Source organism: Pygocentrus nattereri, chromosome 24 (assembly GCF_015220715.1).
Source record: "Pygocentrus nattereri isolate fPygNat1 chromosome 24, fPygNat1.pri, whole genome shotgun sequence".
Classification (NCBI taxonomy): Eukaryota; Metazoa; Chordata; class Actinopteri; order Characiformes; family Serrasalmidae; genus Pygocentrus; species Pygocentrus nattereri.
Window position 1 is genome coordinate 14,167,319 of NC_051234.1, and position 27,809 is coordinate 14,195,127.

The 27,809-nt window shown below is 39.8% G+C and overlaps 1 protein-coding gene across 5 annotated transcripts in view; it reads left to right on the forward strand.

Moving 5' to 3' along the window:
* nr4a3 (nuclear receptor subfamily 4, group A, member 3) overlaps positions 1 to 20,248 on the forward strand; it is a 41,789-nt gene extending 21,541 nt beyond the window's left edge. For all 5 annotated transcript variants that reach the window (XM_017704015.2, XM_017704016.2, XM_017704017.2 and 2 more), the window contains 5 exons: positions 1,512 to 1,641; positions 5,155 to 5,318; positions 8,042 to 8,238; positions 11,773 to 11,951; positions 16,323 to 20,248. In XM_017704015.2, the coding sequence (XP_017559504.1) occupies positions 1,512 to 1,641; positions 5,155 to 5,318; positions 8,042 to 8,238; positions 11,773 to 11,951; positions 16,323 to 16,594 (942 nt within the window). In that variant the 3' untranslated portion in view covers positions 16,595 to 20,248. The remainder of the gene's footprint in view (positions 1 to 1,511; positions 1,642 to 5,154; positions 5,319 to 8,041; positions 8,239 to 11,772; positions 11,952 to 16,322) is intronic.
* Positions 20,249 to 27,809: the final 7,561 nt, after the last annotated feature.

The following is a 27,809-nucleotide window of genomic DNA, read 5'->3' on the forward strand; positions in this document are numbered from 1 at the left end:
TGTGTGAGGCGCGGGAGCGGAGGGTATCTGCATGCTATGCTAGGCCTTGTGGCCTGTGAGTGATGTTCACCTGTTGATTAAATGGGAATGCTATTGGTTGACTAGCATTTCTACATAATTAAGCCATTAAGATGTAAATAAAATCATTCAGACTGGTTGAATGTGAAATAGTTCATTGTAGAGAAAGTGGTGATGACAGAAACCAGGAGTCACAATGTCTACAGCATAAGACATTTGTGTTGACATCTTTGCTGGAGGAAGTGCAGCGGGAGGCGTCTGATAGAATGGACAGTCTGTAAAAGCGCTTTAAAAAGTTAAGAATGATTTAAATAAGTGAAATAATGAAGCTGCTAACTAACAAGACAACAGAGCTGAGGCCTGGCGGTGTCAGTGCTAGGCTAACCTCTGGCGCTCGGTAATGAAATCCGTGTTGCTACCCCGCGCTTAAACGCCACAGATGTTGCTCGTTAAATTTTCTTTTCGTGTTTTGTACATTAATTAATCCTAATTAGGCCAGAATTCACCGCTCGCACGCAGCACAATCAGCGCCTCCGTTTAAACCACGAGCTTCCCCAATGAACACTACGTATGTCTGCCTTTGCCATATCCATCTCTCTCTCTCTCTCTCTCTCTCTCTCTGTCTGCATCTCTCTCTCTCTCAAATCTTCATCTCTTTCTCATTTGTTTCTCTCGTCTCTCTCTTTCACTCTCATTTTTCATTTCTCATTTCAGACTTCATCTGTCTCTCTCATTTGTTTCTCTCGTCTCTCTCTCTCACTCTCTTTTCCATCTTCTCTCTCTCTCTCTCTCTCTCTCTCTCTCTCTCTCGTTTCTCTCGTGTCGTGCTTGTCTGTTCCACCTTCTTTTTCCCTCCTTGTCTTTCTTTTCACCTCTCCGTCTGCTGTCTTTCTCACGTGTTTCCCTTCTACCACTATCTCCCGTCCTTTTCTCTTTTCCTCTCCTTTTGTCTCTTTCTGCCATCTTGCTTCCGCTTTCTTTTCTCTCTTCCTCACCCCCCACCCGCGCCTCTCTCTCTCTCTCTCTCTCAGTGTTTTTATGGCGCGGTCAGTTTTGATTTCTCTTTAATAAGGTCAGTAATAATCGCACTCGGGCGCAGCGGAGGAGAAAACAGGTCCCGGAGCTTCTCTCTCTCTCTCTCTCTCTCTCTCTCTCTCTCTCTCTCTCTCTCTCACTGTCTCTCTCTCGCTATCTCTTCGTGTTTATCAGGCGGCGCGCGCCCTGTCCCGCGGGAGCCGCTCATCCGCGCTAATAAAGCGCTCGCGCTGCGGGCGAGGCGTGGCGGGAAATTAATTTTTATCTAATTATACTGATGGGGCCTGAGCGTTTTATTTTTCACATTGTAATTAAAATCTGACCCGGAAGCTTCCTTTTCATGTTTAAGGGAAGAGAGAGAAACTTGGGGGTTAAACAAATAAAAAAATAAACAAGGTGTTTTCTATTTGATTTGCTTAGTTTTTTTTTCTTTTCTCTCTTGTCATTTGCGGCTGCAGAGGACAGTGCAGAAGAACGCCAAGTACGTGTGTCTGGCCAGTAAAAACTGCCCTGTGGACAAAAGGAGACGGAACCGCTGTCAGTACTGCCGCTTCCAGAAGTGTCTGAGTGTGGGCATGGTGAAGGAAGGTAGGACGTCTCAGACACATACACGCTTGTATCCCTGCCTTTGTTAGGTGTTTACACTGACTTCTGTACTACTGTAGCGAAATGCTACAAGTACTAGCTACACTTAACCCTGCATCTGGGTTTTTCAAGGGTTCTTTATAAAAGCAACACTTATATGGATCCTTTTTGGTGCTATATAGAAGCGTTTTAAAATGTTTTTTTAAAAAGCCATATATACCAGTTTCAGTCACCATCATAGAAAAGAACCTAGCAAATAACTGTTTAAACATTCTTTAAGTTGTCTTGGTTCTATATAACCATTACTAAAAAAACATTTTAAAGGGCACACTCTTAAAAGATGAAGAGTTTTTTGTGCAATACTATATATAGTAACCAGTTACGGTTTCTTAGAGAGTCTTTCAGTAGGTGGTTCTTGGAAGACCCATTGTTGTAAATGAGGTATGTGAGTATGAAGAACAATTTTAAAGCTGAAAGAAATTGAAACAGTTCTTGAAAAAAAAACTTAAATTGGTAAAGAACAATTATGTCAAAGTTCTTTAAGCCTTGAAAAAGGTTATTCAAAAATCTCTTTTCAAACATGGTTATTTAGGGAACCATGGCAGTACTCAGAGAACCTTTTGGGGCACCCTTTTAAAGTGTGTAGAGAACAATGAGAACTCAAAGAACCTTGTGAATGTTTAAATGGTTCTTTGTATGGTTAAATGGTTCTTCTTTACAATGGAGAAACTGTTGTGTATGGTTCTTTCAAGAACCTTTTTAAATGCTCTATAACACTAAAAAGGGTTCCACTATTCATAAGGTCAGATAACCTTTGTTGGTGCTGTATAGAATATTGTTTTAAGTGTGTAGGCCTATCTTTAAGATCAAAAACCTGCAGAAAACATTTGGCTCTTTTCATTTTTCAAATAAAAAAATATTTTTTCGTTATGTTTATTAGGATTAGCCAAATGTCCAGTGTTTTCCTGTTAGTATCCTGAGTGCACCGAGTTCGCACAAAGTACACATGGCCACACACAAGTTTGTATTCCTGTCTATATAGGATATTTTCATTGACTATTATTGTAGTTAAATGTGTGCTGACACTTAAATGTTGATGTGCTACATCTAAGCAAACCTTACCCTTAAACTCTACAGCCAAAAGAAAATCTTTAGATTGTACTATGTTTTCAGCAAAACTGCAGCTTTTCTTTGTGGTGAATAGTCAAATGTCCCCACAATGTCAGAATGTTTGTTTTCTTGCCAGTATCCAGAATACTGTATTTCCCACAAAATACATGAATGCATAGCCACACACACAAGTGCATTTTTATGAAATAAATACATAAATAAACAAACATTTTTCATCATGGGGAAAAGTCCTCACAGTGAAGAATGTCTGTCTTTTCCTGTCAGTGTTGTAGGTACACTAGGTCCCCACAATAAGATCAACATGAATGCGTAGCTGCATACGAGTGCATTTTTGTTTAATAAAACAAGTATATTTCCTAATGGGGGCCTGTTAATTGTCCCCTAACATCAGAATACCTGTTTTCCTGTCAGCATTCTGTACACCAAGTCCCAACAATGAACTAAACAAGAACACATCTGCACAGACACATGTATTTTTGTTTAATAAATAAATACATTAATAAATAAATGAACAAATAAAAAAATCTCTATGGGGACCAGCCAAATATCTATATAAAGTCTGAATGTCTGTATTTTCCTGTAAGCGTCCTGGGTATACTAGTTCCCCATAATGAGTTAAACAAGAACACATCTGCACACACATGAACTTTTGTTAAATATACAAACAAGCAAACAAAAAAACATTTCTCCTCATAGGAACCAGTCAAATGTCCCCATAAGGCCAGAGTGTCTGAGTATTCCTGTCAGCATCCTGGGTATGGTACCCACAACAAGCTAAATACAAACACACAGCTTCACCTACAAAAACTAATTTTGTACACTTCCTGATGGAGACCTGCCAAATGTCCCCACAGTGTTGCACATTTTCCATCATAGTGGGACCCACAGAGAGCCAAACACTGTCCACACACACACAAGCCATGGCCAGACATTGATAAGGGCTTCCTAGTAAACTGCCTTCCCCCCAGCGCTCGTGCACGATCCTGCCTTGTTTGACTATTTATCATGGCAATTATCAGGGCCATATGACCCCACCTGGACCTGCGGTTACAGACGGACAAAGCAGAGGAGGAGATGGACGGCCGCCACCTTAATCACTTAAAACACACAGGCAGGCCTGGAGGATATGTGCGCTAATATAGCTTCAGCCCTCAGCTGGTCCGCTCACCTGGTTTGAATGTGTGAAAGAATTAAGCGGTAATGGGGATGTTTATCGGTTACAGGATTACCGCCAAGCACTCCATCTCGACAATCAGGTCTGATCCGCTGCTGTAATTACACAGTATAGGGTGCAAGCATGTATAGGTTGCAGGGATATTTTTTTATAATCATGCTTATGAGAAAATCTGATGTCATCTTGTGTTGTTTGAGCATAAGGCATGGTATTAATTTGAAGAAGCCACAGATATGTGCATGGCCGGTGATTGGTGTAAATGGGATACAAAGAAAAAAGTAATGTGCCAAATTTACTTAATTTTTATTCATTTCCACATGAATGAAATATACTATTTTGTCTTTCATTTGACTTACTTCAGTTGACACAATGGATAGCATTTCTTGTGGGAATGATGTATATATTTAGATAAAATACATTTGTTGCATTAGTTTTTTCACTGTCCTGATATAATTGATACTGTCTTGAGCACACACTGTCCTGTTTTCCTCCTGAATGGCCTGTGAGGCTTGGACAATGGCACGACTCTCAAGTGCCCTCTACTGGTCAGTGAGAGTCACTATTAGATGGACAATGGGACAAGAAGAGAAACAGATTTATTAAAATCTGTCATTGTAATCTTTGAGAGCAGTGCATTGAGGACTGAATTATGATGCCGATTCAACATTGTTTTCATAGCTTCATAGAATTTCAGTGCAGTTCTCTTATGTAAAACACATGCTAAATTTGTCAATGTGTACTATTTCCTTCCATCATCAAACTGTCACTTAAATTTGTAGCAAAATAGGGTAGATTGTCCCACTGCATGGTCCTTTCTTTATTCCTTTTTATGTAGATTGAGTCCCTCCCATTATTAGTACTGGTGATGTCACATTTTGTTGTCAGTGTTTTTTTTTTTTTAATAAATTGCATAACAATTCAGGCTGTTTTTGTGGTTGTAATTGCTAATGTCTCTTTATGTACATAGTGCACAGTATTTAGTGCAGAGTTACAGTTGTAATTACAGTTATAGTTGTGCAAGTATTCAAAATCAGAAAAAGGCCCAATGTAGGTCTGAAAGGGTTAATGTTAACAGCTGCTGTGTTGTGATGCAGCCTATTGTTATAAACCAATGACTTTGTTTTCTTTTGGTAAAGATTTTCATATCACTTTATTGATGTAGGCACGTACCGTGCTGAGAGTAAAGTGTGTATGTATTTGTGTTTATACAGTGGTGCGCACAGATAACCTGAAGGGGAGGAGAGGTCGTCTGCCGTCCAAGCCAAAGAGTCCGCTCCAGCCTGAGCCATCCCCTCCCTCACCCCCTCTCAGCCTACTCAACGCTCTGGTCAGAGCCTACTCCCAGTCCATACCCCGAGAACTGGACTACAGCCAGGTACCTGTGTGCGCGTGTGCATGTGTGAGTGTGTGAAGCTCCTTGCTGCCGTTACAATTGTTTGGTAAGAAAAAATGTACACAATTATTTTTGCCTCAGATCAGTGCTGATTGAAATATTGTCTACAATTCTACAGTAGGATATTGCATTTAGTTTAAGAAATGTTTTTATTGACACATTTGTTAGGTAATGAGCATTATAGCCATGACATGATGTATAATACAACATGATTTGTTCCCTTTATATGTAGTATCTATCCTGTCAGCTTATGTACAGCATGTCACAAAAGTGAGTACACCTCTCTCATTTCTGCAAATATTTTCTATTAGTTACATGCTTCCAGGTGTGAATGGGGAGCAGGGCTGTTAAATTTGGTGTTTTGGGTACAATTCGCTCATACTGGCCACTGGATATTCAACATGGCACCTCATGGCAAAGAACTCTCTCAGGATGTGAGAAATAGAATTGTTGCTCTCCACAAAGATGGCCTAGGCTGAAAGAAGATTGCTAACACCCTGAAACTGAACTATAGCACAGTGGTCAAGGTCATGCAGTGGTTTTCCAGGGCTGGAACAGGCCTCGCCAGGGTCGACCAAAGAAGTTGAGTTTATGTGTTCAGCATCATATCCAGAGGTTGGCTTAAAAAAATAGATGCATGAGTGCTGCCAGCATTGCTGCAGAGGTTGAAGAAGTGGGAGGTCAGCCTGTCAGTGCTCAGACCATACACCACACAATGCATCAGCTCGGTTTGCATCGCCATGAGTTTGCTGAAGACAAGCAGTCCAAGAATATGGATTACTGGAACCATATCCTGTTGTTCAAGATCAACTCGCTTGGCTCAGATGGTGCCATAGTGCCCTAGACTGCGGTTCATTCAGGGAAACATGAATTTCAACATGTACTGTGACATTCTGAAGCAGAGCATGATCCCCTCCCTTTAGAAACTGTGCCGCATGGCAGTTTTCCAAGACAGTAACGACACCAGACACACCTCCAAGATGAGGACTACCTTGCTGAAGGTAAAAGTGAAGGACTGGCGAAGTATGTCTCCAGACCCAATGCCAATTGAGCACCTGTGGGCCATCCTCAAGCGGAAGGAGGAGGAGCGCAAGGTGTCTTAACGTCCACCAGCTCCGTGATGTCATCACAGAGGATGTGAAAGAGAATTCTAGAAGCAATCTGTGCAGCTCTGAAGTGAAGTGAAATCCATGCCCAAGAGGGTTAAGGTAGTGCTGGTCATGCAAAATATTGACACTTTGAGTACAATTTGGACATGTTCACTGTGAGGTGTACTCACTTGTGTTGCCAGCTATTTAGAAATTAATGGCTGTGTGTTGAGTTATTTTCAGAGGACAGTAAATCTATACTGCTATACAAGCTGTACACTGACTACTTTAAGTTATATTCAAGTTTCATTTCTATGGTGTTGTCCCATGAAAAGATATAATAAAATATTTGCAGAAATGTGAACATGTGTACTCACTTTTGTGAGATACTGTATGTCATTGACAGGGTGCTTTGAATGGTTTTGAACATACAAATTGTTCACATCCTAAATTTTTTTCCCTCAAAAAAAAAAACAAAAAAAGGTCCAACTTATGACATTTGTCTCAGCTTATGTAGCGAAAACACTCAATTAATTTTTATATTTTCCAACCTCTCCTTATATGTACCTTATAATGAAACAGGCTGTTGTTGCTACTGTCACAATTGGCCCCTCCCGGCCCTGTCCATGTGTTTGTGTTTTGTTTTGGTCTAGTCCACGTTTTCTTTGTTTTGGTTTCCTAGTCCGGCCCCTTGTTTTGTGACTCCGCCCCTAATTGTCACCGATTCCGCCTGTCCCTCATCATCCCTGTTGTATTTAAGCCCTGTGTTTGCCCCTTGTCTGTGAACCTGGACTGTTTTGACCATGACCCTAGATTTGCCCATAATAAAAGTCGCTTATCTCAGCACATGCATCCACCTCCTCGCACCACGATACAGCTACTTTAACACTGAGATAGACTCATTGTCTTTCCTGTATTGCTTCGTACGTCATTCTTAAAGCAGCCAGCGGTTTAGCTCCACCCATTCATTCTGAAGTTATAAGGAATATTTCATTCCAGCCTGCTTTTTGAATGAGGCAAAACACAGTGCAGCCAATCAGAATATTTATTTATGTTATCACTCTTAAAGGCACAAGAACACAAAAAAACTGTTCTTTTTGGTACATAATAACTCACTAATGTTAAAAGTGAAGCACTAGGGAAAATAAATGAAATAAAATATAGGATATGGACAGGAAAATGATAAATTCTTTATTACTATACACATCACATGAGCACATCAGGTTTGTTGCGAAGGCTCTACTACATTAACCCTTACCAAGCCTCCTATAACCTAAGAAAAGCTCCATTATTTTACATTGAAGTCCCTGAAGTTAATGAATGATAAGCCTTAGTATGCAACAAGCCTGGCATTTTAAAGGGTAAAAAAAAATTTCCCTCCTGAAACATTGTACTTGGTGTGAAAAGGTCTTAAACTATGTGGGATTATGAATTTTAGTGTTGTAAAATGCTTGAAATTGGATATACTTTTTTATACCCTATGTATCTTTTCGTGGAAAGATGTTTTTCTGCCTGTTTTCTTCTCTGGCCTTTTCAAATCCCTGAATCAATGCTATATTGGAGACTAACTGACACGGCAAATGTGTATTAAATCTCTCTCCATCTCCATCTGTCTAGTTCAGCGCAGTAGAGACGGGTGGTCTTGCCGAGGCTCAGCAGATTCAGCTGTTCTACAGAGTGTTGACCGGCTCCATGGAGGTCACACGCTGCTGGGCAGAGCGACTGCCGGGATTCTCAGAGCTTCACCACGACGACCAGAACCTACTTATAGACTCCGCCTTCTTAGAGCTGTTTGTGCTCCGCCTGGCCAACAGGTAGGTCTTCACTTACCCAGAAAGCGGATGTCGGTGATGGTGAATGGTAGTCATTTTAGAATTTTTTTTTAATAACAGCAGCATATTAGTCACTGGCCCAGAGAAATTCTGACCATGTGGTGGGATGAGTTTCTCACATTGTGTCAAAGCTTCCTTCTGGCTTTGCTTAATTGCTTGAAGCTTGACTAAATTCATGGTTCAGATTATACCACATTGCAAAAGTTGAACCATTCTGAATCAGATTCATTGAATCAAAAGTTTACATTTTTGAAAGACTCTAAACGCTGACCTCGTCCCTCTCGGTTCACTGTGAGCTGTAAGGTTGCTATGGTCACTGTGCAGACCACCTCGGCACTCACTTGTTTAAAGTTATGGGATAGCAGCCCTCCCTAACCCTTTCTTCTGTGTGCATGACACACATACAGCTCACACAAACATACGTCATGTCTCCGTTGCAGACTGTTTTTATAACTGCATGTAAGTTCCACTTTTGTTAACTAATGTAGGGTTTTTTTTTAAGCTTAACTCATGTTGATTTTCGCGTTGCAAGCGCAATTTATTTGTGTGCAAGTGACTCAGCAGCGTTCTGATGTTGCTTTAACAGGAAATGATTTTTTTTGTTCAGTTCAGCTGCTCCCTATTTAAATAGCAATGTAGCCTCCCTCTCCCTCTCTCTTTCTCTCCCTTTCTCTCCCGCTCTCTCCCTGTGAGGGAGCAGGTGCAGGGAGGGAGGCCAGTGGGTGGTGGCGTCACAGCCTCAGTAGGGGGCTTCAGGCTGGGGTTCTGACTCACTCTAGCAGAGGGATTCATCCGGGCCTACGTCACACACTCACTCACCAAACTCATGCCTGTCCAGACTCTATACAGAGACAAATGTACACCTTTAAACATAAGTCATGAGATCATCCTTAAACCGTCTTATTACTCAGCTGGTAATTTGAAGATTATTCAGTAAGAACCATGAATTATTTAATAATTGCTAGAAATGGTTCAGTAACTATGAAGTCACTTATGAAATAACTATAAAATATTCAATAACTAATATTAATTATTTAGTAACTACTATGAATTATTTTTTACAATTAATTATTTATAATTTTACTATATATTAATAAGTAACAAATATGAATTATTCAGAAACTAATAGAAATTATTCAGTAACTACTATTAATATCCATATAATACCTATTCAGTAATTGCTATAACTTATTCAGTAACTATGAATAGTGAGTTAAACTAGTTACTTAAACTAATGCGTAAGCTATGCAGGTGTGGCAGTGAGGACTTCAAATGTGTGCAAATTAAAGGGTGAAGTACTAAGACTTATTCAGTGTATTCAGAACACCTTCACCACCCGTTCACAGCATCTCACACACACACACACACACACACTCAATGTGTAACTGGTGCACATGGCTAAACCACACATAGTAAATTAATGAACCGGCCGATGAGTGAGTCACTCTGACGCAAACATAAATATGAGGTCTTGAAGAGCCTTTTGTTCATTTTCCTAATTCCATAGAGATTCTCTGTTTGCCACTCATCCCTGTGTCTTTACCACTCACCAGTAATGTACCTAAACCTTGTGTTTACATGCATTTCCATTAATTAAGCACATGTTCCTATTACTTGCACTCCAGGGCTTCAGAATTAGAGAGATGAGATTTTAGAGTTTCTCTCTTTTTCTTTCTCTTTTGCTCTTTTCAGTTTCCTCCTGCTCTCACTTCCTCTCCTGCTGTGTATAAGAGTGTGTGTGCTTTGTAATTGTGAGCTAATGAAGAACAGCTCATGAGCAGAAGCCATGCACTCCACAGGAAAAACACAAGGAGGGTTTTTAATCCTAAAATTGTAGGGTTGTGAGTGAAGAGGTAGTCAAGAGGAGTGGTGAGAGGAGGAGATGGAGATGAGAGGAGAGGAAAAGAGTGGAGTAGAGGATAACAGATGAGAAAAGAGTAAAGTAGAAGAGAGGAGAAGAGAAAAGAGGAGAGAAGAGAGGAGGGGAGTAGAGTAGAGGAGAACAGAGGAGAGTAAAGTAAGAGAGAGGAGAACAAAAGAGAAAAAAGGAGGACAGGAGAGGGGGAAGAGATGAGAGGAGAAGAATAGAGGAAAAGAGAAGAAAGGAGAGAAGAGAAGAGCAGAAAAGGAAAAAATGGAAGAAGAATAGAGAGGAGATGAACAGAAGAGAGAAAAGAAGAGTAGAGTAGTGGAGAAAATAGAAAAAAAGAGTAGGAGAGAAAAGAAGAGATGAGAGCAGAAAAAATAGAGAAGAGGAGAACAGCGAAGAGGAGAAATTAAAAGAGTACTGTGGAAGTAAAGAAAAGAGGGGAGAAGAGAGGAAAGGAAGACAGAAGGGAAGAAGTAAAGAAAGGAGAAGAGAAGAAAGGAGAAGAGGGGAAGAGAAACAAGAAGAAAGAATAGAGTAGAGCAGTGGAGAAGAGAGGAGAGGAAGAGAGTAGGGAAGAAAAGAGGAAATGAGTGGAGAAAAATACAGAAGAGGAGAAGAGAGGAGAGGAGACAAAAGAAGGACAGAGAAGACATTAAAAGGGTATAGTAGAAGAGAAGAGATAAAAGAGTGGACAGGAAGAGAGATGAGAAGAGAGGAGAGGAAGAGAGAAAGGAGGGAAAAGGATGGAGGAAGTGTGAAAAGAGATAGAAGAGGAGAATCAAACAGTGTAGTGGAAGAGAGGAGAAAAAGAAGAGAAGAGAGTAGAAGAGAACACTTTGGGACAAGAGAAGAGTATTGTAGTGGAGAAGGGACAAGAGGAATAGCAAACAGAAGAGAAAAGAAGACACAAGAGCAGGTGACAAGAAAAGAATTAAGAAGAGTACAGTAGGTAGGAAAAAATGAGAGGATGAGAAAGTTTGAAAGACGAGAAGGAAGGGGATCAACAGAGAAGAAAAGAGAAAAGAAAAGAAGATCAGAAGAAAGAGGCAAGGGTTGAGATTGTTTATGTGCTTTCATCTGAATTGGTGCTGCTGTCTGTAATTCAAATGAAACCAAGCCGATTAGAAACTTCACAACTTCATGCGTTCTGTCCCACATCCAGAATGAGAGAGCAAGAGATGGGGGATGGCAAAGGAGAGAGAGAAATCTCAGGAATGTTTTAAGAGCTTTAATTGGGGGAGCTCAAACGTAATTAAGTCCATTCCAATCTTTTGATGTGCTCTTCCCTATGCTGGCTTTCATTTGTCGCCATGGTAAATGTTTTCGTGCATAACGACTCACATGCAGACTTTTAGCATCCAATCAGGGCTGGGATTTATAGCCGTGGAGATGAGAGAGGGTTAATGTTTGGTATGCGTGTGCCTGTGTATGTGTATATGTGTGTGTGTACTGCTAATATGGACAGATGCAGAAATGGAAAGCGATATCTCATCCCTTTGGTGGACGGAATTGTGGCGATTAATTAAAAGATGAAAGCCGGTGACTGAACTTCAGCCATCAAATGGCACCTTGAAGCTGAATAAATAACAACAATCCTTGTTCAACCTAACCCATTCCTCTCTCTCTCTGTCTTCTCTCTCTCACAGGTCGTTGTTGGCAGAGGAGAAGTTTGTTTTCTGCACAGGGCTGGTACTCCATAGGTTGCAGTGTCTGCGAGGCTTTGGAGAATGGCTCGACTCCATCAGAGACTTCAGCTCCCATCTTCAGAGTCTGAACCTGGACTTGCCAGCCTTCTCCTGCCTGTCCGCCCTAGTGCTGCTCACAGGTAACACATGCATAAACGCACCTCACCAGAGTTCATACTGCTGTAGAGGTGGACAGTCTTGAAAGAGTGTTGGCAAGGCCTGTCACAAACATGAATTTTTAGCTCACAATAAATTGCCATATAAATTATTACGATACAGTTTAGTTCTTCTTTTTCGTCCAATGTTTTTGTCCAAAGTTTTATTACAGACTTCTTTAACCTAAGAAAAGCTCCACCAGTTTGCACTGAATTCTAAGTAGGTTCTGAATAATAAGTCTTAGTATATAATACGCTCGGGAGTTTAAGGGCTTAACCATATTGCTTTCTAGCTGTACATACATAGCAGCTCCAAATGGACAACAGAAATAGCTAAAATAAATAAACATATTACATAACCTCTGCAGTCTAGGGCTAGCTTTCCACAATGAAGCAATTCAACTTAATGAAACAGCCAAAACTCTAGTAACATGTCATGTGGACATGTCAAATAGGATACTTTAAAATGACTGATTTCAATAGATCAATTGACAGCAAAATAAAACAGAAGATGTTTCTTTGGATGGGTGAAAAGGACTCAACCACAATCAGACTCAGGGTTGGTAATTTTTTAATTTTGTCAACCTTCTGAGCAAGTAATAATAGTAAATAAATGCAAGGTTCTCAAATAGCTGCATTAACTAGCCAGCTAATGCTAACAGCTGGTCAAACAGCTGCTTGAGGCACCATTCTTTACCTTGCTGTTAAGAAGATTTATGTAGCTGGATACATTTTCTCCACTCTTGATATCCCTTAATTTTATACAGAGCTCAGATTACTCTGGGATTTAAATGATGAAAGTTATTACAGAAAGTGAGGCCAAGATGTGGTGCATGATGAACTTGTTGAGCTTTTAGGCCAGGATGAACAAAACATTATATTTTCTATTCACAGTGACTGGTAAACCTATACAGATCTTCAGTGTTTTAACAATGTTAGTGGTAAAATTGTGTTAAAAACAGTGAGGATTATTTGACCTTGTGGTCAGTTCTCCACCTTTTTAATGCTTTAAGCTTAAACTTTATGATAAAACACCAACTGTCCCAGACATCATGTCTTAGAACTCTTGATTACACAACAAAACTAAACTTAATCTCCCCTAATAGCTGGCATTTCGCACATATCATTTGGGATTGTTAACACACTACAGCTTGTCATTATGTTGAATCTTGTCCAACCTCTCGACAGCAGCTACAAGAAAACACATTCATGGGGGCAACATGGGTACGTCAGTTGTGTTGTATGAGGATAATCCTCCCTCCATCCTGATGTCACACTATGACACGTTCTCGCCTCTCTTTTCTTTTACTTTGCTCTCATCTTCCTTTGCTTTCCATTCTCCCATTCCCTCGTTCACACCTCTATGTGTGGCTTTGGCCGGTTGTCACGGTGATCACAGGTGCGTGGCAGGTGATGCCAGAGATAGGGTTTACCTACACAGAAGAAATAATCCCCTTTTAATCATGGGAAAAGAGAGAGAGAGAGAGAGAGAGAGAGAGAGAGATGGGGAAAGCGTTTTGTGTGCTTTCTATGAGCACAGGTGGGGTTTGTTGGTTATTGGATGATAAAGTAGGGCAATGTGAAGTTGTCATGTTTGTTGTATGGCAGCACAATGTATTGTTAATTAAAGAAGAAATCTACCAGTTGTTCAGTGGATGAGATCAAGAAAAGTAATTCAGAGTGGTTTGATGTGAAAGGATGCATTATTATCTCACTGAAACCTGGGGTCATGTCTCCAGTGCACATATAGCCATTTTATTTACTACCCAAAATGACCAGTGAACCGATATGTGTCTTCTGGATTTTTTGTGTAATGTTGATAAAACTGCGTTTTCTTTGGGGACTTCTTTGCCTTACAACACCCTGAGTTTGTCCCTCTGCCGTGAACAGATGTAAAAAAAGGTTTCAAGCCAAGGTCTCATCTTATGTTTAAAATAATGTCTCAGGTATGTTTTATAATAGTTCTGAAAAAAGATATAAAGATTTAAAACATATTTTAAAGGCATATTGTTTTTTGGTTCACGGTGGAGAGATACATGCAGGGCACTGGTGGGCAAAATACTCTTGAATAAATGCAAATTTTTTTCAGATTTAACAATATTTTTCTATTATCAAAATTACATTTAAAAGCTCAGATGATAAATAAAAAGGGTAAGCAGATGACACCGCCCCTGGTTCTTATAACCACCATTCTAAAGACATCTGAGTTGGTAAGCTTACCTAGACACATTTCATATCTAACCACTCTGAAGGACTCTGTTTACCTTTTGACCACTGAATTAAGCTAAACTTTCATAAAATTATTGGAATTCTTCATTGTGCTTCTATTCCTTGGCCATTTTTGTTTAATTTTTAAAAATAAGAGGAAAGAGACATGATAGATCTGTCTATCCAGCCATACATTTGCCCATTCACCCATCCACAGTTTATTTCCCACCAGAACCTACAGCCTTCAGTCTTCATCAGAATGTGTGTGTGTGTGTGTGTGTGTGTGTGTGTGTGTGTGTGTGTGTGTGTGTGTGTGTGTGTTGGCCTCCATGGAGCAGCACTTAGCTCTGTAGAGGGAGGAATCGACCGCTACTCAGCGGAGCCCTGCTCTCCTCCGCCTTCCCCCTTTCCCTCTCTTTCTCCCTCTCTCTTGCTCTCCGTTCCCCTCTCCACTCCTCCACTCAATCTATCGACCCTCTAAAAGTGTCCGCAGTGAAAGAGTGCCATCGATCATCCCCTAGAGAGAGAAAGAGAGCAAGAGAGAGAGAGAGGGAGAGAGGTAGACAGAGAGACATTGTGGCTACTCAACACCCACAGCATGAGGATAAATAAAAGCAACACACAATACACATACACTTGTGCGTGCACTCATGCGCATGCACATACATTAATTTCCAAAACAAACCTTAACCCCTTAAACTGCAGGCCTATTCAGTTATTACCCTTAAATAAATCCAGACTTTTTTCAACCTAACCTCTGTCTGCCACATCTGGACTATATATATACAAAATACAGTTGTAATAGACGTCAATGGAAAAGTGTTGAAGCCCATTTTTTCAGTATTTTTGTCAGTAATATCAGCTTTTTAAAACCACTTTGAATGATTTTGTTTATATCTTTAGATTTTGCTTACATTTTAAATAAAATAGTATTTATTTTTATTTTATTTTATTTATTTAGTATAAATAAAAAACAGTACTGTGTAAGTGCGACAACACTCTTTATTTACTTAATTTGAGGTCAAAATTGACATTAAATGCAAGTTATTAATTTTCAGCATTAGAAAAAAAAGTACATTTCCAAGTCCTTCAGCATTTAATGTGTCCATCTTTTGCTGTTTCAGGAGACTTGCTTTCAGTTTTTTCAAAGATATCTGCAGGGATATTTTTCTATACCTCCAAAGTTCAGTCATAGAAGTTGGTTGTATTTTTTTCTTCTCACAAATCATGTAATCCCAATTACACTTTTTAACAATAGTCATTTTCTCACAGTGGAAGTATGGAGAGAAACATCTCCTGGAGAGAAATATCTCCTGAAAAATATTTAGAATATTTCTACTTAATTGCTGTTGCACTGGAAATTAAATAAATGAGGGGTGGTCTGGCTTTGGCACGGTACTGTAGGTCGTTGTTGTACTGCAACCCCCTCTGCACCCCAATTTCACATTCTTGCCTTGCAGTTTACATGGAGTTAGATGCTCAGCTCTTGGGCGATTTTACAGAAATTTACATAAACACACACACTCATCCACAAGCACATACAGTCTGAGGAGTGAGAAGTGTGTGGAGTGGGCAGGCTTGAAGGTTGTTATTGACACATTACCACCAAAGTGATAGAGCTGAACTTCACATTAACTCAATGACACAAACAGCTAGGAGGGAGTATGACACAGTTCAAGGCATTTGTCCCTATTGTAACCGTTATATACACGCCACATACGGTTTTACATAACTATCCATAAGACTCCATAAGAGTCCTTCTTTTTGTGTGTCTATATGTATGTGTCCGGCCAGGAGGCTTGTGTCAGTCTCACATTAGAAGGCTGCTTGTAGTGTTGGGGCTGCGGTGTTGCTATTGATAACTGCATTAGTGTCAAGTCCTAATCAAGTTTGCCTGTTCACAGCACCACATAATTCTGCTAATTGTGCTACCCATGTTGATGGTAATTGTTTTAGAGAATCGGTTTAAGGGTGAGTGTCAAGAACCTGCATATCATCACTGTCAGACCAAAAGACAGGGGGATAGGGGAATGAACCTTGACAACTAATACCCCTAGTCCATATTTAGTTTGTAGTGGTGAAAAATGGCATTGTGTATTATATGGTGCAAATACTCATTCATTCCTTCTTGTCCCTCTGTCTCCACAGAGCAATGTCCTGGTCTCAAAGAGCCCAAGAAGGTGGAGGAGCTGCAGTCTAAGCTCGTCTGCTGCTTGCGGGAACACCTCAGCTCTGGCGGGATCGGGGGCGTGGCTGCTGTAGGCAAGGCCCCTCCTCCCACAGCTGCCGTGCTGGGCCTGAGGGCAGAGCTCCGGTCTCAGCGCACTCAAGGCCTCCAGAGGATCTTCTACCTGAAGCTGGAGGATTTAGTCCCACCCCCTCCACTCATCGACAGGTTCCTGGACACCCTGCCCTACTGATGGCTCTAAGACACGCTCACAAAGCTCACAGACACACCCACAAAAAGCTCACTGAGACACGCCCACGGCAGCTATGCAGACGCATCACTGAGGGGCGGAGCCTGTTGTCCAGAGAGACTCACGAACTACATTTCTAATGAGTCTCTAGTGTGACTTTGGTGGCACAGGAGCTCAGCCAGAGAAGAGCTTTTTTCACTTTGGCTCTGCATTGGAAAATGTAGATGTTGGAAATGTATGGTTGTGTGGAAGAGTGTGTGTATGTATGTTGGGGTGGGGGGCAGAGCTGTTCTTTTGGACTATGGTTCAATGTATCGTGGGAAATGAGTGCATATGTGTATGCATGTGTGTGTTTGAGGGAGAGAGCATGGAAGGATACTTCTTTTTTAATAAGAATGCTGTCAGAATACTTCGCTGTCATTCATCTAGACTACGAGGGCAACAGCTGTTTAATCACACATGCACACACATACCTACTCTTTTGCAGGAGTGTGGTAAGGGAATACTCCAACATTTTTTTAACCTGATCTGCACTATACGGTGGATTACTATGGAAAATAATTCCAATACATTTCCCTGTTCTTACGAAAGAGCACACTTTGCTCAAAGACTCAAGACCAGTGACATAGCCAGAATTTCATTTTAGGAGATGGTATGGTAATCGCTAATAGATTGTATCTATCGCGATGTTTACATGGTTCTTGTAATCTGTATTTCCTTTTAACTTATAGTCCATGTCCTATGTTAGTTTTGATACACTGTCTGGATTCTATAGCAGCACGAGGCAGCAATTTTTGTTACTATGGTCGTGCTAACAAAAAAGATAAAGCTGTGCTGCAGCCTTCCACACCTGGAACACACACACACACACACACACACACACACACACACATATATATATATATATATATATATATATATATATATATATATATATAAACTGAATGACATTGTGATTATGTTAAAGTTGTTAAAATCTAAAAAAAATAGAGGCTAATAATAGTAGGAGACTATAGTAACATAAGGCTTTTGGCTAACTAGCACAGGAAGCTTTAGCCATGCCATTAATTTAATGATTTATAGGCTGTTAGCAAGTGAAAAAGTTTCTCTCTTTTATTAATTTTGTTAAATTTTCTCCCTAATTTAGTCACTGTGAATTCAACCCATTAGCTAAGTCTCCCCTTATCATATCACGCTACCAAGCTAGGAGGGCAAAGGCTAGCATGTGAAGCACCACTGCATTTTTACGAACTGTTACTAGCACCCATCATGAGACAGATCAGTGTGCCTAGAGGCTTGCATCGTTCGCTAGTATCACACTAGTGGGGAGAGGAAGGGCCATCCTACTCATCCACACAGAGCAAGGCCAGTTATGTTCCCTTTGACTCCTGGCCATGGATGGCATGGTCAGGGATCAAACTCACAATCTCCTAATGATAGGGTCAATGTGCCACATGCCACTCACAATACGGTAATCAATCGGTGATGGCTAGGGGCAGTAATTGGACAATGGTATAGTCTTATTGGGGGGCAGCTAGGAAGCATTACATTCCAGAGAAATAGCTTATAGTGAGGATAACCACCTAGCCAGCTAGCCTACTTCATTGTAGCTACCATAACCAGAGAGAAAAAAACACAACAAATGGTTGCTGACCTAGATAGTTACTATAGCAACTGATGGAATGCTATGGCACGTAAAGGCTATTTAATCAAAAGCATACCTATCACAGCACCAGGGTAGATGTCCAGGATAACGGTTAAAGATTGCGATTTTCTCACTGTTCTTTGTCACGGCAAGAAAATCAAAAACTGATTGCAGCATTGAATGTTGTTTTCTTCACCAGGGTAAACTAACTAAGTAGCAGCCGATGTCAAGAATTAGCACAGCTCAGCTAAGTTCCCACATCTGCAAAAGCAGTAGATCAGGCAACGATGTGTATTTGTTGCCGTCAAAAGAAAAACATTGTTCCTTGCCTTATTTAACAGCAATGCATACGACCAGTGGTGGCATGCAGCGATGTAAACATTGCCACAGTCTTAGTGATTGGGAAAAATGATTTATGTTCAATGGGCAACACATAATACAATTGACATCATAGAACTTTTTTCTTTTTAGAAGACAGAAATCTGAGGCTTGTCCTCTACGTGAATGGGCCTAGGCCCTCCAGACAACCCCGCAGTTGCAACTGCTTTCTTCAGAACACACGTTTACATTTATGGCATTTGGTAGACGGTCCCAGAGCGACTTATCATTTTAATCATGTTAGGTAGGTGAATGTGGTGTTAGGAGTTATGCGGTTGTTGGTACAGTATGTTATGCTTTGCTCGGGGGAAATGAACTGTTACCTGCTGACTTCCATGTTATAATACTTATGATAGTAGCCAAAGGGCAGTTGCTTCAGCATGTGCTTTTCAAATTTTATTAAATACAGAGAAACACTTATTCTGTACAGAGAAATTGTTGTGTGTATTAATCCACCATATTCTACAGATGCAGCACATAGAAACTAAGTTGAAAAATGCTGGAGTATTCTGTTAAGCATCTCTAAGATAAGCTTTAGACAAATGAATCAACCATCATCCAGACAGACAGACAAAAGTGCATTAAAATTTCTAAACACAGAATCACACTCTGTTTCACCCAAAAACTGCATACAAGTGCAATTTACTAAGTGCTATTTAACAGAACAACAAATAACAGATTAGCAAGCGGAGCAAGGAGGAAAGCAATGGAAATAAGGGAGTGTGTGGGTTCCATTTCTATTTCAACTCTAAATTATTTTAATACTAAGGACTCGCCTTGTGAGGTGAAGGTTTTAAAACCGAGCAGAAAAGAGATTTTCTCAGACCAGTTCTGCGCACTAACTCATTAATGACCGCGAGTTCCACAAACTTGAAAGGACTGTAGATTTTTTTATTTTATTTTCTGGTTTCTAAAAAATCAGAGAATTGTAGTGTAGGACTGTAGAACTAAAAAAAAAAAGAAAAGCAAGTAAAGGAGAATTTGGGCTACAAGCACTTAAAAGGAGAAAGAGAGGGGGTAGAGTGAGGAGCAAGGGAGGATAAAAAAAAGAGACGTAGTGCAGGAGGAACGAAACATTCCGCGTTCATGTTCATTTTTTTGTAAGTTTATATTGTTAACGCCATTTATTAATATGGAGGACTTGTTGCAAAAAATGTCTTTTATTTGTACAAAAAGGAAAAAAAAACATATGCATGGTTTTCTCTTTATCGCCTTTCTTGCCTGTATTTATTTTGCAAAGACCGCCGGCTCCTAAAGGGCTTGGACATGTTCATCACCAACTTGGGCTTTTCTTTTTGCTAACGTTGCCCAGTAGGCAACATTTTTGAGAAGAGATGGAAGAAGTAAAAATTATATAAATATATAAATATATATATATATATATATATATACACACAAGACGAAAACTAATATTTTGAAGTGTTTTTATTCAATAGCTTTTTTCAAATATTGTGGTACGAGTTGTGCATTTGTTTGTTTGTTTGTTTGTTTTTTCTTTTGGAGAAAGAAACAAGATGGCAAAAAAGAAAAAAAAAATCAATGTCTCTTCTGGTTTGTTTAGATTTCTTTTTTTCTCTTTGGTTCACTGGAGGCTCTGTTCAGCACTTTGAAATCATAAAGAAAAGAAAAACTGATTTGTTTGGTCTGAAAGTATCTGGACTTTTGTTGGAGCCTTTGTGTGTGTGTGTGTGTGTGTGTGTGTGTGTGTGTGTGTGTGTGTGTGTCTTCAGGTATTACTGGCCCCTGAGGTCCAATTATCCTCAACATCCAATGTGGGCGTAGATTAAATACAGAAAAGTTATTTAAGTGCAAAAAAAAATTTTTGTGAAAAAATGTGAAAATTGGTAATATTATGCACTGATTTTCAGAATATGAGAAACGTTTACTTTAACACAATCTAACAGGCTATGTGGCTAAAATAAGGGTCCGCCTATGTGGGACAATATGTTTTTGAAGTTTTTTTGTGAAATGAAACTTAAATCTAAATTTTCACTTTACTTTAAAGAAACTATAAAGATCTTTAAAAAAAAAACTCTAAAACAACTATTCTAATAGAAAGTACCCTATTAATTTAGCTTGCGATGTTGTCTCATTTAATGCCTTAGGTTTAATATCAAAATATAGTCATTTGATAACATCATAACATAGCCATTGTAAACATCACAAGGTCTAAGGTCATTTTTTTAAGTAGTTTTTTTGGGGGGGGGGTCACCATAGTTTCATCAAATTCAGTAGAATGATTGGTGTCAATCAGAAAGAATGTATCTTTGTAGTTTAAGGGCCTCTTTTACAGGCATTCTTAGTTAGGCCTTTGTCATTGTCATAACTTGGGAACAATCCCTTCAGAACATTGTCATACAATGCCCTTTAGGTTTGGGACAAAGGCATCATTTTTATTTGCCTGTACACACCACAGTTTTACACTTCTACTCAAACAATTCAAGTTAAGTATGCATTCACAGATTTTCAATAAAGGGTACATTTCAGTTTTACCATGTAAAAATTGCAGCCCATTGTCATGTATAGCACCCCCATTTTAAGGTGCCATAGGTGTTTGCAATATGGCACTGGGATGTATGGTAAATTAGTCATGTTAACACTTGCATATCATTTGCATGCAACGGCTGCTTGAAGTCTGAATCTTACAGACATCACCAGACGTTGAACTTATCTGCATTGCAGAAAATGAGGTCAGTTCAATTTAAAATTACAAGGTTACCGATTACATACATATGTATGTACAGCATTCATTTTCAAAGTTAAAACAATATTTTTACAGTATGTTAAATATGTAAGGACTTTGAAATCAGAGGAATATCAGGAGCTTGCAAATGGTGCAGACTAAGCACCCATCTCCACCTGGAGGTCTTAAATTTAAGCTCCAATGATGCATTAGCCAATCATAACAAAATGTCTGATAGGATTTTCTGATGGAAAGAGTTCCAGTTAGTGGAGAAGCTGAGTGATAAACGTAGGTTTTACATTGTTTACCTCAATGAAAAATTGGAGAATTTTTGACTAAATTAAGAAGTTTGCATTGGGGAACTCTAGTGTCCTCAAGCTCAGTTAACTCGAAAGAACAGTGTAATTAATAGCTTCATCATCGTCAAGTTGAACTCACTTTCATTTCAACAGTACAGTTATGTTGTTCAGCTCCTATTTGTTTCAGGGTCTAGTCCAAATCATCACTGACCAGTTAAATTTCTTTCTATCAGTGCCTTTGCACTGATACAAATTAATCTTGGTCTTAATCTCATCTGTCCTTTTCCAGGCTAACCACTGGTTCCCATCTTGCAATGGGACCCATTCATGAAATCTATGTATAAAAAATGTTGTAATTTCTATACGGTTAAACTAAAACATCATCACTGCCTGAAGAAAAACATGTATCCCTATTTTTTTTAATCATTACTTTTGCACATCATTTGAGCACATCAGTTGTCCTTTACATTTTGTGAAAATTTCAAGGTGAGAGGACCAATAGAAATGCTCCAAACTTGCTAAGAATAAAATGTACATCCACTTGAACTAAAAGCAAAGAGAGCAAGTTTACTTTTTGGAGATACTTCTTTTGATGATATTTAAAATCTGAAAGTGGGCACTTTAACAACATGTGAATTGTTTGAGAACAAATGTAAAACTACCGAGTACAGAAGCACCACACGCACACACACACACACACACACACACACACACACACACACATACATCTCACAAAAGTTTCTGCATTTCTGCAAATATTTTATTATATCTTTTCATGGGACAACACTATAGAAATGAAACTTCGATATAATTTAAACTAGTCAGTGTACAGCTTATATAGTAGTATAGATTTACTGTCCTCTGAAAACACACAGCCATTAATGTCTAAAAAGCTGGCAACACAAGTGAGTACACCTCACAGCAAACATGTCCACATTGTGTTCAAAGTATCTATTTTTTGTTTGACCACCATTATGTTGCACTGCCTTAAACCTCTTGGGCATTGAATTCACCAGAGCTGCACAGGTTGCTACTGGAATCCTCTTCCACTCCTCCATGATGACATCACAGAGCTGGTGGATGTTAGACACCTTGCGCTCCTCCTCCTTCTGCTTGAGGACATACTTGGCCAGTCCATCAGCTTTACCTTCAGCAAGGCAGTTGTCATCTTGGAGGTGCATTTGGGGTCGTTATTGTGTTGGAAAACTGCCATGCGGCGCAATTTCTGAAGGGAGGGCATCATGCTCTGCTTCAGAATGTCAGAATGTCAATTCATGTTTCCCTGAATGAACCGCAGCTCCCCAGTGCCTGCAGCACTCATGAAGCTCCAGACCATGATGCTACCATCACCATGCTTGACTGTAGGCAAGTGACAGTTGTCTTGGTACTCCTCACAAGGGATACACCACACATGCTGGACACCATCTGAGCCAAGCAAGTTTATCTTGGTCTCGTCAGACCACAGGACATGGTTCTAGTAATCCATGTTCTTAGACTGCTTGTCTACAGCAAAGTGTTTGCTGGCTTTCTTGTGCATCAGCTTCAGAAGAGGTTTCCTGCTGGGATAACAGCCGTACAAATCGAGTTGATGCATTGTGTGGCATATGGTCTGAGCACTGACAGGCTGTCCTCCCACTTCTTCAACCTCTGCAGCAATGCTGGCAGCACTCATGCATCTATTTTTTGAAGCCAACCTCTGGATATGATGCTGAACACGTGAACTGAACTTCTTTGTTCAACCCCACCGAGGCCTGTTCCAAGTAGAACCTGTCCTGGAAAACCACTGGATGACCTTGGCCACTGTGCTCAGTTTCAGGTTGTTCTTATAGGGTCTTATAGCCTAGGCCATCTTTGTGTAGAGCAACAATTCCATTTCTCACATCCTCAGAGAGTTCTTTGCAATGAGGTGCCATGTTAAAAATCCAGTGGCCAGTATGAGCGAATTGTACCCAAAACACCAGATTTAACAGCCCTGCTCCTCATTCACACCTGGAACCTTGTAACTCTAACGAGTCAAATGACACCAGGGAGGGACAACCACACAATTGGATACGATTTGGACATGTTCCGTGTGAGGTGTACTCACTTGTGTTACCAGCTATTTAGACATTAATGGCTGTGTTGAGTTATATTCAGAGGACAGTAAATCTATACTGCTATACAAGCTGTACACTGACTACTTTAAGTTATATCCAAGCTTAATTTCTATAGTGTTGTCCCATGAAAAGATATAATAAAATATTTGCAGAAATGTAAGGGGTGTATTCACTTTTGTGAGATACTATATATATATATATATATATATATATATATATATATATATATACAGCAGGACTAGTGGAGCTTAACCCTTTAAAAGGCCAGAGCCTTTTTTTTATTACACACTTTTTTATTTTTATGACCTAAGAAAAAATCTATCAATTTGCACCGAAGTCCCTCTGAAAAATAAGCCTTAGCATGTAATAAACCTGGGATTATAAAGGGATAACATTGTGTCCACTCACTGTCCACACTAACAGACACACCTACTTTGTTTGTCCACCTTGTATATATATAAAATTAGCAATAGTAGCTCATCTGCTGTTGCACAGTGTGTGTTAACCATCCAATAGTCAGTTATCACTGACCACAAGATGCCACCCACAGGATGCTATTGGCTGGATATTTTTGGTTGGTGAACTATTCTCAGTGCAGCAGTGACAGTGAGGTGTTATACCAGTGCTAATGCATGCATTACAAAGTCTCTATGCAGGTAGTCTTTACATTTAATAGTGGTCACCAGATCATTCATACCAGTTACTGAACACTTGAGCCTAACAACCAAATTAATAAGCCTTCAGTGTAGTGTTGTAGTGTAGTGTTGAGAGGGATGATGGTTTTGGGTGGATTCCATGAACAAGAGTGATCAGATCAGGGCCTCTAGCCCTTGTTAGGCCCCATCGATCCATACTGTGACATTTCACAGATGAGGTACACACACACACATGCACACGCACACATGCACACACACACACACACACACACACATTACAAGCGCATGCATGCACACTGACACAGCTGCTCTTTCTCTGTCTTTCTCCATCTCTGTCTCTGTCTTGATACGTCAACAGCAAAGCTTCCCCACCCATGCACACACACAAAAACACACACAGTTGCACGCAAACATTTGGCCAAGTGCACGCTCTCACACACCCACTCAGTAAAATGTCATGGTGTTTTTCATCAGAGGTATCACTAACTAAAATAGGCTGTGCATCTTAATGTGTGATCAACAACAATCACATACATTTAACCCTTTAAAGTGTACACTTACGATTCATTTTTCAGGCTTAAGATGCAGCAGGCATGCAAAAGTTAAATCACAAGATTTGTTGATTTTCTATATGAAAATAACACATCCTCTGCATCGTCTGCAGTACTAAATATCACATTCCTCTGCAAATTATAGTGCAAAATTTCTATTTATTTCATGAATTTAAAATATTATATTGTATGTATATATATATATATATATATATATATATATATATATATATATATATATATATATATATATATATATATATATGGGGGTGGGGGAAAGTTGATTCTTAGATGCATCGTGATGCATATGTGGATGATTCTGAATTGATTCACAAATGTTTTAAAAAAATTTTGTAATGTTGATTGAACACAAAGAGCAGAACTTGGAAGTGTGGAAGTGCAGCACCTGGACAGTCTGTGATGGCACATAACGAAAACACAACTGGATGAGCAAGATATCCGACCGGCACCCTCTACATTAAAAGTTAGGTTAGGTCAAGAGAGTTAATCAAACCACCTTGGGAGTCATAATATTGTATGTCCAATATGTCTTAGTATGTGATAATGTCCTAGTATAGGGAAAAAAGTATAAACGAAAACACAGACTTACTTTGTCCTGCTTTAAGCTTCAGCTATAGCTTTAAGCTTTAGCTATGTTTTACGAGGCTGAAGTCAGCTTCTTATTCAACAATTCTTATTTGATTGTTCAAATTTTCCCATTCCACCTTAAATTGTGCCTGAGGCGCCAGAATGTAAATGCGGCATTTCAAGTGGAACAAGATAATTCAAAAGAGAAGCTGATTTCATCTTTGCAACTCTTATTGCAGATTTAATGTATGAGGAAACCAATTGCGGTGCTTCTAAATGCAAATAAGTCCATTCGTCTCCACATGTTCTTGAATCTTTCTCTTTGCCTTTTTTGTTAGCAACTAGCTAGGCAAGACTCTTTACGTTGCTATGTGACCTGCATTCTGCATGCTAGGGGTCAAGGGACCTGGATAAGAGCCATGCTATATGCAAGTTGTATCACACTAAACTAATATTTTCACACTAGACTAATATTTTGGACACGACAAACATGAAAACCATATTACATGTTTCCACCCGTGTTCCGTCTTGTTGTACTTGTTGCCAACCAGAGAAAAAATGCAACAAAGATGCATCAAGATATACATTATATTGCCAAAAGTGTTCACTCACCCATCCCAATAATTGAATTCTGGTGTTCCAATCACTTCCATGGCCACTGGTGTATGAATGCAAGGACCTAGGCATGCAGACTGCTTCTACAAACATTTGTGAAAGAATGTGTCGCTCTCAGGAGCTCAGTGAGTTACAGCGTGGTACCGTGATAGGATACCACCTGTGCAACAAGTCCAGTTGTGCAATTTCCTCTCTAGTAAATATCCACAGTCAACTGTCAGTGGTATTATAACAAAGTGGAAGTGATTTGGAATGACAGCAACTCCTCCACGAAGTGGTACGCCACGTAAAATGACAGAGCAGGGTCAGCGGATGCTGAGGCGTATAATGCGCAGAGGTCATCAACTTTCTGCAGAGTCAATTACTACAGACCTCCAAACTTCATGTGCCTGCAGATTAATTCAAGAACAGTGAGTAGAGAGCATCATGGAATAGGTTTCCTTACAACACCAAGCACAATGCAAAGCGTTGAATGCATTGGTGTAAAGTGGTGTGAGGTTGTTTTTCAGGAGTTGGGTTCGGCCCCTTAGTTTCAGTGAAAGGAACTCTTAATGCTTTAGCAGACCAAGAGATTTTATGCTCCCGTCTTTGTGGGATCAGTTTGGGGATAGCCCCCTCCGGTTCCAACAAGACTGCGGACCAGTCCACAAAGAAAAGTCCATAAAGACATGGATGAGCGAGTTTGGTGTGGAAGAACTGGCCAGCACAGAGTCTTGAACTCAACCCAATTGAACACCTTTGGGATGAATTAGAGTGGAGACTGCAAGCCAGGCCTTGTTGTCCAACATCAGTGTCTGACCTCACAAATGCGCTTCTGGAAGAATGGTCAAAAATTCCCATAAACACACTCCTAACTTTTGTTGAAAGCCTTCCCAGAAGAGCTGAAGCTGTTATAGCTGCAAAGGGTGGGCCAGCATCATATTAAACCCTATGGATTAATTTCTGATGCTTGTGAGGGTAGACGAGCGAATACTTATTAATATAATATAGCAATACAGTGTATAAACCTTGTGTCTCCATGTTTGACATTTTTCAGTTTTTGACATAATTTGAAAATATATGTGGCCCTTTACATTGTAGGCAAATTTCATGATGAATGAACATTGCCTAACATGACTTGTAATAAGTCTGGTTCCATTGACTTACATTAAAAGTAAAGTATATATTTTTTTCTCCTGTAAAGTTACCTTTTTGGAGATACAAGGTTACACTGACAATGTTCTCTTGTTTGTGCAATCACGTCCGTTTGATCAGAAACGCATAATATATAGGTGACGGTAGCCCCTCTGTTGCTACAGAGTTTGTAAGAACTTCCTCTACCGTGCCCATCATTGGAAAGGGACCATCCTAGGACCACTGACCACATATCATTTCGGTGGTGGCCTGGATTAGTGTTGCTGGGTTTTTTACATACCTCAGTGTAATTGCTAACTTAACTATGATCTGCCAGCCAAAAATCACCAATCAACAGTGGACCTGTGGTCAGAAACTAACCACTGATGAAGAGTTAGATATGCATGGAAAGAGTTGGGTTTCTAACTGCATACCAACAAGACAAATGTTTCCAATAAAGTGGCCAGCATGGTCCAATAAACTGATCCACACATACCAGCAGTGTGTAGACTCTATGGAGGTACACAGGGCTGAGGGTGACTGATAATTATAAACCTACCAAGGGCACCTATATGATAGATACTATACATCTGA